Raw genomic sequence first — 13,446 nt, forward strand, 5'->3', positions numbered from 1 at the left:
GCTGAGGACACACAACTCCAGCTGAAGCCAATGGGAGCTGCATAGGAATATAAGAACAGCCATACTGGGTCAGACCAAAGGTCCATCTAGCCCAGTATCCTGTCCGCTGACAGTGGCCAATGCCACATGCCCCAGAGGGAATGAACAGACAGGTTATCATCATGTGATCCATCCCCTGTCACTCACTCCCAGCTTCTGGCAAACAGAGGCTAGGTGCACCATTCCAGCTCATCCTGGCTAATAGCCATTGATGGACCTATCCTCCACAAATGTATCTAATTATTCTTTTGAACCCTGTTATAGTCTTGGCCTTCACAATATCCTCTGGTAAGGAGTTCCACAGGCTGACTGTATTGTGTGAAAAAATACTTCCTTTTGGTTGTTTTAAACCTGCTGCCTATTAATTTCATTTGGAGGCTTCTAATTCTTGTGTTATGAGAAGGGGTAAATAAAACTTCATTTACTTTCTCCACACCAGTCATTATTTTACAGATCTCTATCATATCCCCACTTAGTCATCTCTTTTCCAAGCTGAAAAAGTCCCTGGCTTACTAAGCTCTCCTCATATGGAAGCTGTTCCATACCCCTAATCATTTTTGTTGTCCTTCTCTGAACCTTTTCCAATTCCAATATATATATTTTGAGATGAGGTGACCACATCTTCACACAGTATTCGAGATGTGGGTGTGCCATGGATTTAGACAGAGGCAATATGATATTTTCTGTCTTATCATCAATCCCTTTTTTAATGATGCATGCACGACCTCTGAAAATGAAGCTCTTGACTCTATCGTCACTTCTATCCAGAGATCTCAAAGCACTTCACAAACAATAAACTTCTTTAACAAAGATTTTTTTCATGAAAGGAATTTCTAGAAATATGATGGAGATTTTGCCTTAGGGGTTTGCCACTGAGAGCCTGACATTTTGTCCTTTTTGCCTAGAGTTTTTGCTATTGATTATAGACATATATGAGTTTGGAGATGAACAAGAAGAGCAAGGCATAAAGAATAGCTAGAATGCAGGATACACCCTCAAGTCCCGACATTTTCCAGCTGCCAGTGCTTGTCTACACAGAGGTAATCAAAAGAACTAGGTGACTTCACTGGGTACCTACTAATGCCTGCTGAAAGCATTGTCTCTAGCACACAAGGGAGGAGAAGGCAGTTCCGCTTCTGTACCTCTCAGCCCTGGAAACTTTTGCTGCTGAAGCTACTCAAAGAAAATACCAGGGGTACTTGCTCCTACCTTGCAGTTTGGATTTAACAGCCAGAGCAAAGAAATAAGGAGTTTGGAGACTTCTCTTGCAATGGCCTTTGACTTCCGCAAAATGAACTATGTGAACTCCTTTAATTCCTGCATCTTTTGTCTAGTGCTCATAGTTTAAATAGTTAGCCTCTGGGTTGGCTGGTTAACACTAGATGCAGCCGGTTGGCAGAAGCTGTGAGAGTGAGCGGCATTGCTCACCGTATCAGGTCTGATCAGTGCCCTAGTTTGGAGCTGATCAGCGAGAGACGCTAACAGCCACTGGTTAACCAGTTCCTTTTAACTACGACGGTTTGCTTGTGGATATATGGCAGAACCTGTCTGTCAATAGCAAAGAGCCTTTCATCCCCTTGATTTAAATACTTTGGGGGGATTAAAAAAATATATGGGCTAAAACTCCTGTCACTTTAGCAGAGCAGAAAGCCTGTCTCAGCAGGAATGGCCTGGATGAGGTCAGAGCCGCGTTCTGCTGAAGTAAAAGAAACACAGTAGCTTGCCAGGCTCTTCCCCTTCTTCTCATAGAGGGGGGCGGGACACCCTTGGTTTCAGCTGGGATTTACAGAAGATATCCCACACGCATCACAATGAGCTTTGCTGTAAAATTCACTGCACAGAGGTTAATCTAGATGTCAACATTGCCTGACAGCAGTGAAATTACTCCAGGGCAGTGCTCCTTCTGAAGTCTTAATATAACAGTCAATTCCATCCTGTCTGCAGGAAATGAAAGTTTTCTGCTTTGTGTGCGGAATCATTCAGCGCCAATTTTCTCACTGTTTGAAGTCCAAACTGTGGTCTTCAGATTCACCTCACATTAAGACTTTCACTCAGTTTACAAAGTCTGTTTGTCACTCCCAGAGAACTACAAGGACAGAAAGGAAAAGTGTGTGTGTAGGGTGGCGGGGGGTGGGGTTTGAGGGAATCTTATCGCACCTACACCAGCAAAATCACAGGCCTTGTGCCAGTACTATTTGTTCTGAAGGAAGTGAATGCAGCAACTTCATTTATCTAAATATCAAGCAGCAAAGATCTGGGAGGATGGAAACCAACAGAGAGCCAGCATGCGCAAAAGAAAAAAAAATTCAGACCTCCGAATGCTATGATTTCCTTCACAGAGGCATTTCAGTCATCTCCTGCTGGGCTCTTGTCTTAAGAAGCCAGTAGTTCTGCAGCTAAACGCCTCTTCAGAACAGCTGCTGAACTCCTGGCTTCAGGTTTTAGGATCAGTCACTTTTTTTGTCTGGGAGATCTGTTCCCATAGGGGATCCCTGAGTGTCAATGGGAGTTATGTGATAATCATCCATTTCCTTTGAGGAATGTTATAGCTGGTTGTTTTAGAAGAAGACAGAGGCTGTAAAGAAGCCTTGCAAAATTGTGGCCAGTGGGAAACCACAGAAGCTAGAGATGAAAATGACCTATGAAATCACTTAGCCTGTCTCCTGGGGTCCCAAGCAAGATTGTTCCCCACAATTTTCTAGCACAGTTTTAAAAGTCGCAAGGAATGAGACTTCCACCACTTTGGTTGGGAACCTGTTCCACTGCCTAATGTTGTACAGACAAGGAACAAGGGGCATGAAAGTGACTGAAGGACGCCCTGTTACGTCTGCATCCCACTGGGAGCAGAGACTACATACGCCTGTGCCATTTGCGACACTATAGTCTCCTGCTCAGTGGGTGTGTCTTCATACACATTCACTCGGCTAGAGCCAGGATCCGCAAGGTCCCATCCAGGAGCACAGTTTCTAGCAGTGATTCTGGAGAAGAGCTAAGCAAGTTTCTCCACTTAGCCATTATGCTAATGGGGCACAAAGTGACATGCTCCCCCTGCAATTTCTTCTCCTTTGCAAGCCGACAGCATACTCATCCCAAAGGTGCAGTCCCATCCTGTTCCTTAAAAGGACACGGTAGCACAGCAGAGAGTTTGGGGGTGTGTCTTTGCACCGATCCAAAGCATGTACCTGCCTACTGCTTTTCTTGGCATGGGCATCCTGTCTTCCCACAATGCACAGGGCACAACTGTATGGAGCCATCAGACCTGATCACGGCCAACCGCCCCATCAGCTCCCTCTGCCTGTGAAAACCCACATTTAGAGAAACTGAGTAGGCATCTCAAAAGCAGAGAGGAGCAACTAAACAGCATAGAACACAACCCAGGCTCTTCCTGGTAAACAGGAGGGACTGCTTCGCAGCCAAGACCTGGCCCATGCAAAGTGAATGACCCAAGTGCTAAATATCCTGTCAGACATTAAATCCTCCCCCTCTTTGTACAAAAAATCCTAGAGGCTTAAACCAAGTCCCGATGAATGGAAAGCCAAGGGGGCAAGCTATCCTTTCTGGTGTGTCTGTCTTCTCAACAATTGGTTCTTCCCTGCCCCGAAACTGGCACGTCCTCGTAGGACAGATACTCTAGGCTCTCCCTCGCATTCTCAGTCAGGTTTCTGTAGGCTAGGCCTCAGCATGGCACCACTGCCAGCTTCCCATTTAGTGGTGTGCAACCGAGCTTCAGCTGCTAAGCCCCAGGAGAGGTGAACATGTGTAACTGTACAGGAAGGCACTGGGCATGGGCCACGGTCTTAGTCTAGTAAACTGGCACAGCTGCCCCAGAGGAGGGGGAAGCCCGGAATGGGGCCACCCTGAGGTGTAAAAGTCACCTGCAGAGAGCGAGGAGGGCCTTCTCTGTCAGTACATTAGGCTACTAAGCTTGAATGCAACATTTTCCATTCAGCCTGTAAAATGAGAGTCACCACTGGGTGCCGGAAGTAAAATGCCTCATTATAAAAATAAATACGCAACCGTAATAGAATTGCCTAAGTTTCCAGCTCTGAACAGAACACACTTTAGATGCAGACTCACCAATGACAAATAAATACACCCAATGAACAGCAGCGCTTAAATCAATTCCTTCTTCACTCACCTGCCGAGACCCGGGTTCTGTGTTTCTGCAGTTACAGTTGCCGGTATCGCTGGCATATTAGGCAGCAACTGCACTTGGGTCCTGACAGGTAAAAGCCTTTCTTTGGAAGAGAAAACAGCAGCCTTAGCTTTGGATTTCCCTGTCTTTGTCCCTGAAAGGTTTAATATTGCTCAGGCCTTGTTCTGCTGGTATTTCAGACCCAGAAAAGCTCACAACACAGCACAGTTCAGACCCCTGCCTGCTAGCGACCTTTGCTTTTTTGCCAGTGTTTGCCTAGAATTATAGCCTCGTTTTCCTGTAGTCCCAGTCACACAATTTAGTTTTTGTTTATTTCAGTTTCTACCATCACCACCACTTGAGATTTAATATGACACTAGCCCTTCCTAATACAACTATGGTTTACTTAACCCAAGCAGTGCACTGGATTTGTAATACTGTCCCTTTCCTTACGAGGCCTTTTCCCAGCGCTGCCTGAGACAGCTTATTCTACCCACTACAGGAGCTTTGAGGATCACATTTTCAAAAGCAGCCTCTATAATGGAACCCCAACATTTTCACACTTGCTTTTGCACATGTATTCCTCCACACTGAAGTTTTTGCATGCCATTTTTCACACCCACGTTCATGCAAATTCAAAACCTTGAACTCACATGCATGTGCCAGGTGATCAGGTTTGCACATGCAAAGCTTGTAATGACCATCCAAGTCTTAGAGGTGTGTGCAAAAACTGGAGTGTAGAGAGTTGTGTGAGGAACAATACAGGCATGCAAAAGAAGAGGCTGACTTCAAGAGCGGGGGTTGAGCCCTATTTAAACACTGAGTGCTCAATGGCCCACCCGCAAGAAGTATCTGCTTCACCTAAATGTTAGAAACTGGAAACCACAGAAGATATGGAAAAAAACCCAAACAAACAACATGAGGTCACTGAGACCACAACCCAGGGCCAACCACAGCACAGCTCCAGTGCCCTCATACCCAGCAGGTTTCCATCTAGGTGAAACCCTCAAAGGGATTTGCCTGGGTTAATCTTTTCCCTAAATAAAAGTGCCCCACTGCCAGTTCAAGGAAGGGCAACAGTCCAGTTCTCAGCTAAGGTCCAGGACTGCCTTTGGGTCTGGCCCACCTCCCCTTTCACAAGGCATTCAGGACCAGCTCAGTGAAAGGAGGAGAGTAATGGGAATGCCCTGGTGTGGGGACGGGAATTGAAATAAGCCTAAGCCAGAGCCAACTGCTGTCCTTGGGGCATGACACAAGGAACCAGGCTGGGGGAGAGCCCTGGCATTCCTGGCAGCAGAGCGATAGCTAGCCCTCTTCACGGGGGGAGCAAATGGAGGATCTGCACAATGTTGGAGTCACTTGTGCCTCCCTTGTCCACAAAGGCACCCACATTCTAGAGTAGACCTTTGCTTTGAGGCACACTGCATGGGTTTCCCCAAATCCTGCGCTTTGACACAGTGGGACCACACAGGCTTCACAGCCATCAAGAACTTCTGGTCCTGGGGTGGGTGAGAGACCCACCCATGCAGACTAAAGGGGCTCCATATTAATTCCGGCAAACAGGAGACTCCTGGTATGCTCCCCTGTAACTTGGCCCAGCGTCCTTCCCAACTCCCACAGCACATCTGCAACTATTTCCTCTCACCCGTACAGAAACAAAACAAACAGAAGCTAAACCCAACACCCATAGGCCCAAAGCAGCGGCAGCAGGGGAATCATGACTCCATTCCACGGTATCAACCCTGCCTTGCTTTTTTGCTGAGCAGCTGCTCAAAACAAGCTTTGACAAGAGAACCTTTCCCCAGTGCCATAATTGCATTTGGTGGGGCTAAGAACAGGGCAGTGTGACAGCCTGAATCTCGGTGTCAGGAGCTTAACATCTTTCAGGGGGCAACATCCTCTCCTTTCATTAGACCAGTTATTAATATCCATGCTGCATTCACGCCTGATGTCTTTCCTTGCTCAGGTGCCCACACACAGAGCTGGCTTGGGGAACCCACCACTCGTGGGACGGGGGAGGAGAAATCCCTAGTTTGCAGCAGGGCTGGAGGGTGGGGTGCTCCTGAATTTAACATGGAATTGTGGGGTCTATGGGTGTTATGACTGGGGGAAGGGGTTTGAAGGGTTAGTTAAATGAGTGGGAGGGAAGGGGAGAGACTGGATGGCCCCCTCACCAAAGCCAGCTCCCGTTGTCCAGCTGCCCCAGGAGAACAAAGCCATGCAGAGCATGGGGGGAGTGGTGCAGCAGACTGTGGTTCTCTATGATCTCTGGGGCCATTAGCGCCCCTTCCTTGCCTGTCTTCCTGACAACAGCTCAGTTCTGTTATCCAAAGCGACCCGTACACAATCATGCAGCATTGTAACACCAACGGCCCTGCACGCTGCCCCAACTCCAGAGCCTGCTGCACTGGCCTTGCCCGTTACCGCCAAGCACCGACAGATCCTGGGTTTTGTAAGGCGTGCCGAAGAGTCACGTTTTGTCTCCACTCCCCTCGCCAATGCCTTTAGTACAGCAAGCACCGCCTCAGCCAAATAAGCCACTGCACCCATCCCTCTCCAGCAGCCTTAGCCCCTGCAGACTCCGCTCCACTAGCACCAGAGAGGCCTTCCCCTGGATCTGCTTACTGCCCCTCCCTGTGCCAGGGCCCCCTCCTCTGATTTAAGCCATGAACAAGACAGCTCCAGACAAATGGGGTGATTGTAGGGGGGAGGGGATGGGGGTGTCCTCTGTGCAGCACACCACAACTACGTCGCCAGCTGGACAGAAGGATCTTTTCTCGAATGTAGCCTGCCCTGTCAATTGCTCTGAGCAGGGAGTGCTGGGGGGAGGGAGAGAGAAGATCCCCCCACTCCTTCCATGACAAGGGCCACATCCCAACAAGCTATTTCTGGGTCTGCAGCGGTCACCTTTCAGACTCTGCCTCGACAGCGGCTCCCGTGCTCCAGGCTCCTCCAGGCTGGAGCTGCCAAGCAGCATGTTCTCCCCTCGTCCTCCATTAGCCGGAGGAGAAATGAACCAGAAACGTTTGTTTCCCAGGCCTGCTTCAAGCAGGAGCCTGTCTCTGAGGAAGCCTTTCGCCAGGAGGCTGATTCCTTTTATTGATGGGGGCATGGGACAGGGGCTGCTTCTCTCCCCCTCCCCTGGCTGTCCCCGTCTCCTTGGCCAGGCCTTTGTCCTCATTGACATGCAAGGCTGGCTGCAGTGGCCATTTGCTGAGCTGTCTCCTCGGGAAGGAACCACCTTCCCCTCCCCCAGCTCCCCGGGCTGCCAGTGGAGCTATTCTTCAGCCTCTGCATTTTCACAGCAACTCAAAGGCAGATGCATCAATCCTTTCAGGGCCTGGAGACGTGAGGGGAATGTCAACAGGGCCTGGGCAGGTGCTGATAGGTTCCCAGCCATCTCCCAGACCCCTTCGTTTCCCCTGTCCCCCCCCACCCCTTTGGCAGATATGCTAGGTACTGGACCAAGGGAGAGGGGGGTGGATGGTGGGGGTGGGGGAAAGAGAGGAGGGGCAGCATGGCATACTAACCCTGAAGAGCACCCCTGTGGAAGTGCAAGTCAGTCCCCAGCCAGATAACAAACTACAGCCTTTGAATACACCCTGGGGGGAAAGCCCTGATTTCAGTGCCAATGCGCCAGGGATGAATTTGGCCCATCTATATGACGGGGGCTCTCCTCACATCTCTATCATGTCCCCTGGCAAAATAAGCAGGGCGGAGGGTTTTGCTTTCAAAACCGCCCCGTTTGGGGGCGATGCATGGGCTGGGTGCCTGTCCCGCATGCCGACGTGTGGTCAAAGCATCCTTAGAATGGCACAGGCCCCTCCCCAACTCTGCTCTCTGTATGGCTCTCCCAGGCAGCTGCTCTGGTCCCCGGCACTGATCCCCAGAGTCTGACCAAGGGCTGGTGCTGGGCAATAGAAAGGTTCAGTTCCTCTGGTCTGTGTTCTGTGGGAGGGTGGCTGTTTCTCGTGTGTGGTTTACCCGTAGGTGCCGCGATCCTTTACTGTATGTTCCGAAAGCCTCGAGTCGATACATTTAAGAATTGGCAAATTAGAAAAATTGTCCTGCAATGTCAAAAGGAGGAAAAGGGTGGGAAGGTGGGCGGGTGGAATTGCAAGTTCCTCCAGGGGCACTGCCCTGGCTCAGAGCCCGAACGCCGGGGCGGGCGGGGGGGGGGGGGGGCGGGAACTGAGTCACACATTCAGTGCATATCTTACAAATGGGGCAGGGCCTCCTCCCAGAGCTTTTCCCTGGGACTGCGTCTCTGCACTAGCAAGAGTCTTGAGCGAGCGCACAAAGCACAGCAGGGTCATGTTTCACTGCTCCACAGCTTGGGGGAAAAGATTCCTCCTTTTTTTTTTTTTTTTAAGTACTTTAAGTTTCTTCTCTTCTTTTTTGTTTCGTTTTTTAAAGTCTTCTAGTTTCTGTAACAGCAGCTTCTTTCTGTATTGGTGTGGAAGGTATATATATCTATATCTATATATCTATAAATATATATAAGCCAAACTGCCTTACAGGTTGTTGGTTTTTTTTGTTTTGTTTTGTTTTTCAGTGTTGTATGTGTAGCAGGCACTTGAGTTTATATGAAGATGTTTGCTTGGGGCTGAAGGGGTCGGGGAGAAGAGGAGGTGGGGAGGGTGGAGGAAGGAAGGAGCAGGAACTTTTGACAAGTGGCCACTGCTAGCCAAGGATGTCCAGGTAGATTGGTGTGGCCTTGCCAAGAGCATGAAGGATCTTGTAGATTTCCTTGATGTTGAGCCGCTGCTGAGGTTCCCTCTGCCAGCAGCCCAACATGATGTCATAAACCTCCTTGGGACAAACTCGAGGCCTCTCCAAGACTCGGCCTTGGGTGATGCACTCGATGACCTGAAACGCAGAACAGAGAGGGTGAGTCCCACACAACGAAGCGCTGAGAATGTCCCTTTGCCGAATCTGCTTAGCCCTGGATGGTAACCAACATTTCATCAGAGCACTAATGAGCCAACAGATCCCTCTGCTTTGAGGCGTGCGGGCTCCCAGCTGGTGATATGCAGCAACAGATTCTCAGCACCTGCCTCCTGCTTTGCAGCTGCAGTTTTGCAAACTCAATGAAATACACTTTTGATTTTGCAGCCACTATTAACTCCAGGCACAACTCCTCCCAGTTTGACACCTCATTACCTGACTGTAGCTATGGACCAGAGGCTTAGTCAAAGAAGGAGTCCGATGGTAATTTATATAGTGGAGAGGCTGAACCCAAAAGTGATATGTCAGTTTTTCCTGATGGTCTAAGAAAAAGTTATTTTTTTAAATATAATCAGTCTTTTCCCCCCCTGAAAATAAAAGCCTTTTCCATGGTGAAACCCAGGAAAATTCTACTAGGAGGATTTCAGAGCATCATCTCCCACCTGCCTCTCCCAGGGAAAACGTGTCTAATTTTTGATGTTTGAAAGCAGAAAAAAGAACACCATTTCATCTTGGATCAAATTCATGATGGAAGGAAATCTTGCAAACGTTCACACCTCGCTCTAGGTCAGGTCGTTGCCGCTAATGAGAAATTTGCGAGCGGCTCGTGCAGCATGAAATGGTGTCTTTAGAGTGACTCCAGGGGAAAACAATTCTCCAAGCACCTGCTTTTTGAATCCTGCTCACCAGAGAAAAGGATGTAAAGGGGGAAAAAAGCTGTTATCACCGACCAGCTCCCCGTTTGGGAAGTGATGTGTCCCGGCACTGCGGTATCGGAGCGACCTGACGCACGCTGCAGATAAACACCGATCCCAAACAGTGCTACTTGTGAGGCAAGAAGACCAGCGAGGGGGGCCTGAAGTTTATCATTTGTGACTAGTAATGGGGCCAGGCACCCATCCAAACAGATAGTTATCGCTCTGATGTTTACATAGACATAGAAAGAGGAGAAGTGATTAGGAGGAGCTGCTGACGGGAGGGCAATGGAAATGCAGTGCTGCAAACAAGGCTCCATCACCGGACAGCTGATGGCAGAGTCAACTTTTGGAGCCTTGGTGGAGCGGGCAGAGAGACATGAACTAGGACCACTAAAAGGCTTCCTGTATTTGAAAGACCCAGGGTGAGCCCCTATCTCTTAGAAAGGAAGCAAAGTTTAGATTTAGCCAGCAGGGCTCGCTTTGGGTCTTCAGGTGGTCTTTCAGTAGCCATGTGCCCTATTCCATCTTTCCGTCAGCGAGGGTCTCTTCTAGTGTTTAGCAGAATGTCTAAAAACGCTCATTTTAACTTTAACCAGCCAACAGCCAGACAAAATCTAGACTCATGTCCCCTGTAGATGTCCCGGAGTGGAGAAGGTGTGTCCCAGACCTGCTCATCCTCATTAAAAGTGACAGTCTAAGATCGGGTGGAGTCAGTTCTCCAGAGGCCCTTGGACTCTGCACGAGTCTCCACAGCTTGCTTCTAACCAGCAGGCCAGCAGCAAACACGTCCCTAACAGTTGGGAAGATGAATGTGCAATGTCTTGCACAGGTTGCCTGTGAATTCTCTCCTTTGAGGAGAAAAGGGAAAGGGACAGAGGAAAGACGGGGGTCACGTAGAGATGGAGGTGACAATGGTTAAAAGTCACCCTGTCTGGATGTAGCTGTACTATTCCCAGCCCAACAGTACCAGCTTTCTATGTTCAAAGCGCTGTTTAAGGTTATTAGATGGGTAAATTTGATTATCCCCATTTCACAGATGGGGAAACGGAGACAGGTGCAGAGACATTTGTGCAGTCTGGGTTCCAGCAAGACAGCTCATCCATGTGGGATGTATGCACGCTCACTTGTGTGTGTGTGTGTATTTATCTCCAAGGCAAATGCAAGAGCAGCTCATTAAGTATCATAACAAATGGCTTCTGTGATCATTTCTCTCGCTCTTTGTGTGTCTAAAATGTTTGTGCGTGCTGCTTCGGGAAGTGCACTGAGCTCACAAATGGGCAAGTATTAGCGATGTAAAGAAGCACCTTGGATAGTCCCTCTCTGCACTCACTCAATTAAGGGATCTGTGTCCTGAAAGCAGAAAATGCACATTTCTTGTTAAAAGAGGTAACATTTCTGAAATCCATTAGACACACAATAGGATAAAAATGTGCCTGTTTCCCGGGCACAGCTCTGTCACTGCACTCAAACGGGAGCTGGAGCACTGCCTGCTGTTCCAGACCTGCCTCTCCTGGATGTAACTTGAGCCTGACCTGCAGCAACCCCTACTAGTCCCAGTTGTGAGAGTGCTTCTGTGCTTATCTGGCCAAACAGTGGGGTGGGTATGTTGTTAAATCATGGATTTGGGAGTCAAAGGACCTGGGATCTATTCCCAGCTCTGTCACCGTGTCAGGCTCTGTGCCTCAGTTTCCCTCTGTGTGAAATAGGGATAATAGTTATTTCTCTGAAAGATGCTTCAAATGCTATGCCGAAAAAGACCATAAGAGTGGCAAGCATTAATTACCACTGTTATTGTGACCATCAAACTCAATGCACTGATTGCTCTGAAAGCCTTGTTGCAAAGATGGCAATGGAAGGAGAACAGACCTTCTCCCCGTGAGCAATAATGTTCCATTTTTATGGTCAGATCTGTCCCTCCCACATTCACCCGCAGCTCCCACTGGGGTCAATGGGAGTTGTACATGAACATACAAGGGAAGTGCCTGGACCAAAGGTGTTTGCTGTGCATTGGTATTTCCCAAATTCCCCCCTCCCCCCCTGCTTTGGGGTGCACATTGAATGGCCTGACCCAGCTTTCTATAAAATACTGGGGTCCACCCCGTCCCTGCACTTTGCCACCTGCAGCTCTCGCTATGACCAACATTTTACATGCCCCAGGTTGGGAATTCTGCTGGAAATAATTTACTTGCAACGGGATGCTGCTTAAAGCCAGCCAACTCAGTGCCAGTGTGGGGCGGATTAGCCGCCCATGTACCTTACTTTACTTGTGGCTGACTCAAACCCAGGAGGAAGGGGCAGGGGTGGGATGGGAGGAATTATGGGTTGGGGGCTCTTCTCAAAGTAAGAGCCTCTGTCAGGCTGTATTTCCCAGACAGAAACCATGGCTTCACCTAGCCCTTCCTCTGCGAGGCCAGGATGCTGTTACGAACAATGGCACCCGAGGTGGGGGAAGGCTAGGACTGCCTCCTGAGAATGTGAAAGGTGGTGGTGTACCGTGGCTTCCAAGGTGGATAAGGGAGGCGAAATAACCCACCTCCAGGTCTCAAAGTGCCCGAAACACCCTGCAACAAGCATGCTGTGTGACCAAGCCCCTTTCCATCATGTCTCGTCTCGTCTCCCCTCCCCAACCCAAGATGTCCTGCTTTATCCTGTACCTCTGTGTTTGAGAGCTGGAACCAGGGCTGCTTCCCATATGTGAAGATCTCCCAGAGGATCACCCCAAAGCTCCACACGTCACTCTCTGTTGTGAACTTCCGGTACATGATGCTCTCAGGGGGCATCCAGCGGATGGGCAGCATGGTGTGTCCTCCAACCTGCATGGGGACAAAGGCACAGGCAAATCTGGGTGATCAGAGCCATAAGAGAGGGGAAAGGCTGCACTTAGTGCAGGCTACCCACGTGGGTACTCAGACAGGCGAGGCAAACGAACTCCTCCCTCTAACCCCCACACACTCACCCATCAGTGCAAACTAGCTAATATCATAATATGACAGATTGGAAGTAAAATACATTGAGATAAATGATCAGCTCCAAAGATTTCCCTCTTCCCAAACCTGACTTACAAAGTAATACAACAAAATGCCTAGACCGTGTTCAACTGCTGATGAAGAAACAAAAGGCAGGAAATGTACAGTCTAAACCAAAGCACCATCCTTAGCCTTCCTGGGCCTAGATATTGCCGAATGAATGGCATATTCAGTTTTATGCCTGAAATACACAGAAATATGTAGGGCAGAGGTATGTCAATGTCCTTTATAGCTTTTCTGCTGCCTAGGACCGCCTCAAACTGGTTTGGGCTCCTATGAAATAACTGCACAAAGGGGTGTGTACCCAGAAAACTGCACCAGGAATCCACTCAAGCAACTGCAGGTGCAAAAGCACAGTCAGTGGATGAAGGCTTGGCCTTCACACCCTTAGATACCACAGTGATGGGCGCAACATAAGAACCTACTCAAAAAGTAAAGTCTTCCCCCTCAGAATGTCTGAAATCTGTGGAGCCCCTGAAATAATAGCCTGAGACTATTCCTCTGAGCAATGCTGGGTAGAGGAAGCATTTCTGGGACAGAGTTCCCCCATTGCCAGTACATTTCAGTCCGACCGGGGAAGTACGCAAGCCGTGGCAGCAGG

The 13,446-nt window shown here is 49.1% G+C and overlaps 1 protein-coding gene across 7 annotated transcripts in view; it reads right to left on the reverse strand.

The window, feature by feature from the left end:
* Positions 1–3,428: 3,428 nt before the first annotated feature.
* The window catches only part of NTRK3 (neurotrophic receptor tyrosine kinase 3), a 327,617-nt gene continuing 317,599 nt past the window's right edge, over positions 3,429–13,446 (reverse strand). For 2 of the 7 annotated variants that reach the window (XM_044980028.1, XM_044980029.1), the window contains exons 18-19: positions 12,474–12,632; positions 3,429–9,043 (exon numbers count right to left, since the gene is read on the reverse strand). In XM_044980028.1, coding sequence (XP_044835963.1) covers positions 8,858–9,043; positions 12,474–12,632 — 345 coding nt within the window. In that variant the 3' untranslated portion in view covers positions 3,429–8,857. Of the gene's footprint in view, positions 9,044–12,473; positions 12,633–13,446 lie in introns of those variants that run through there. The other 5 variants (XM_044980026.1, XM_044980024.1, XM_044980025.1 and 2 more) reach the window with 4 other exon arrangements.

Source organism: Mauremys mutica, chromosome 11 (genome assembly GCF_020497125.1).
Source record: "Mauremys mutica isolate MM-2020 ecotype Southern chromosome 11, ASM2049712v1, whole genome shotgun sequence".
Classification (NCBI taxonomy): Eukaryota; Metazoa; Chordata; order Testudines; family Geoemydidae; genus Mauremys; species Mauremys mutica.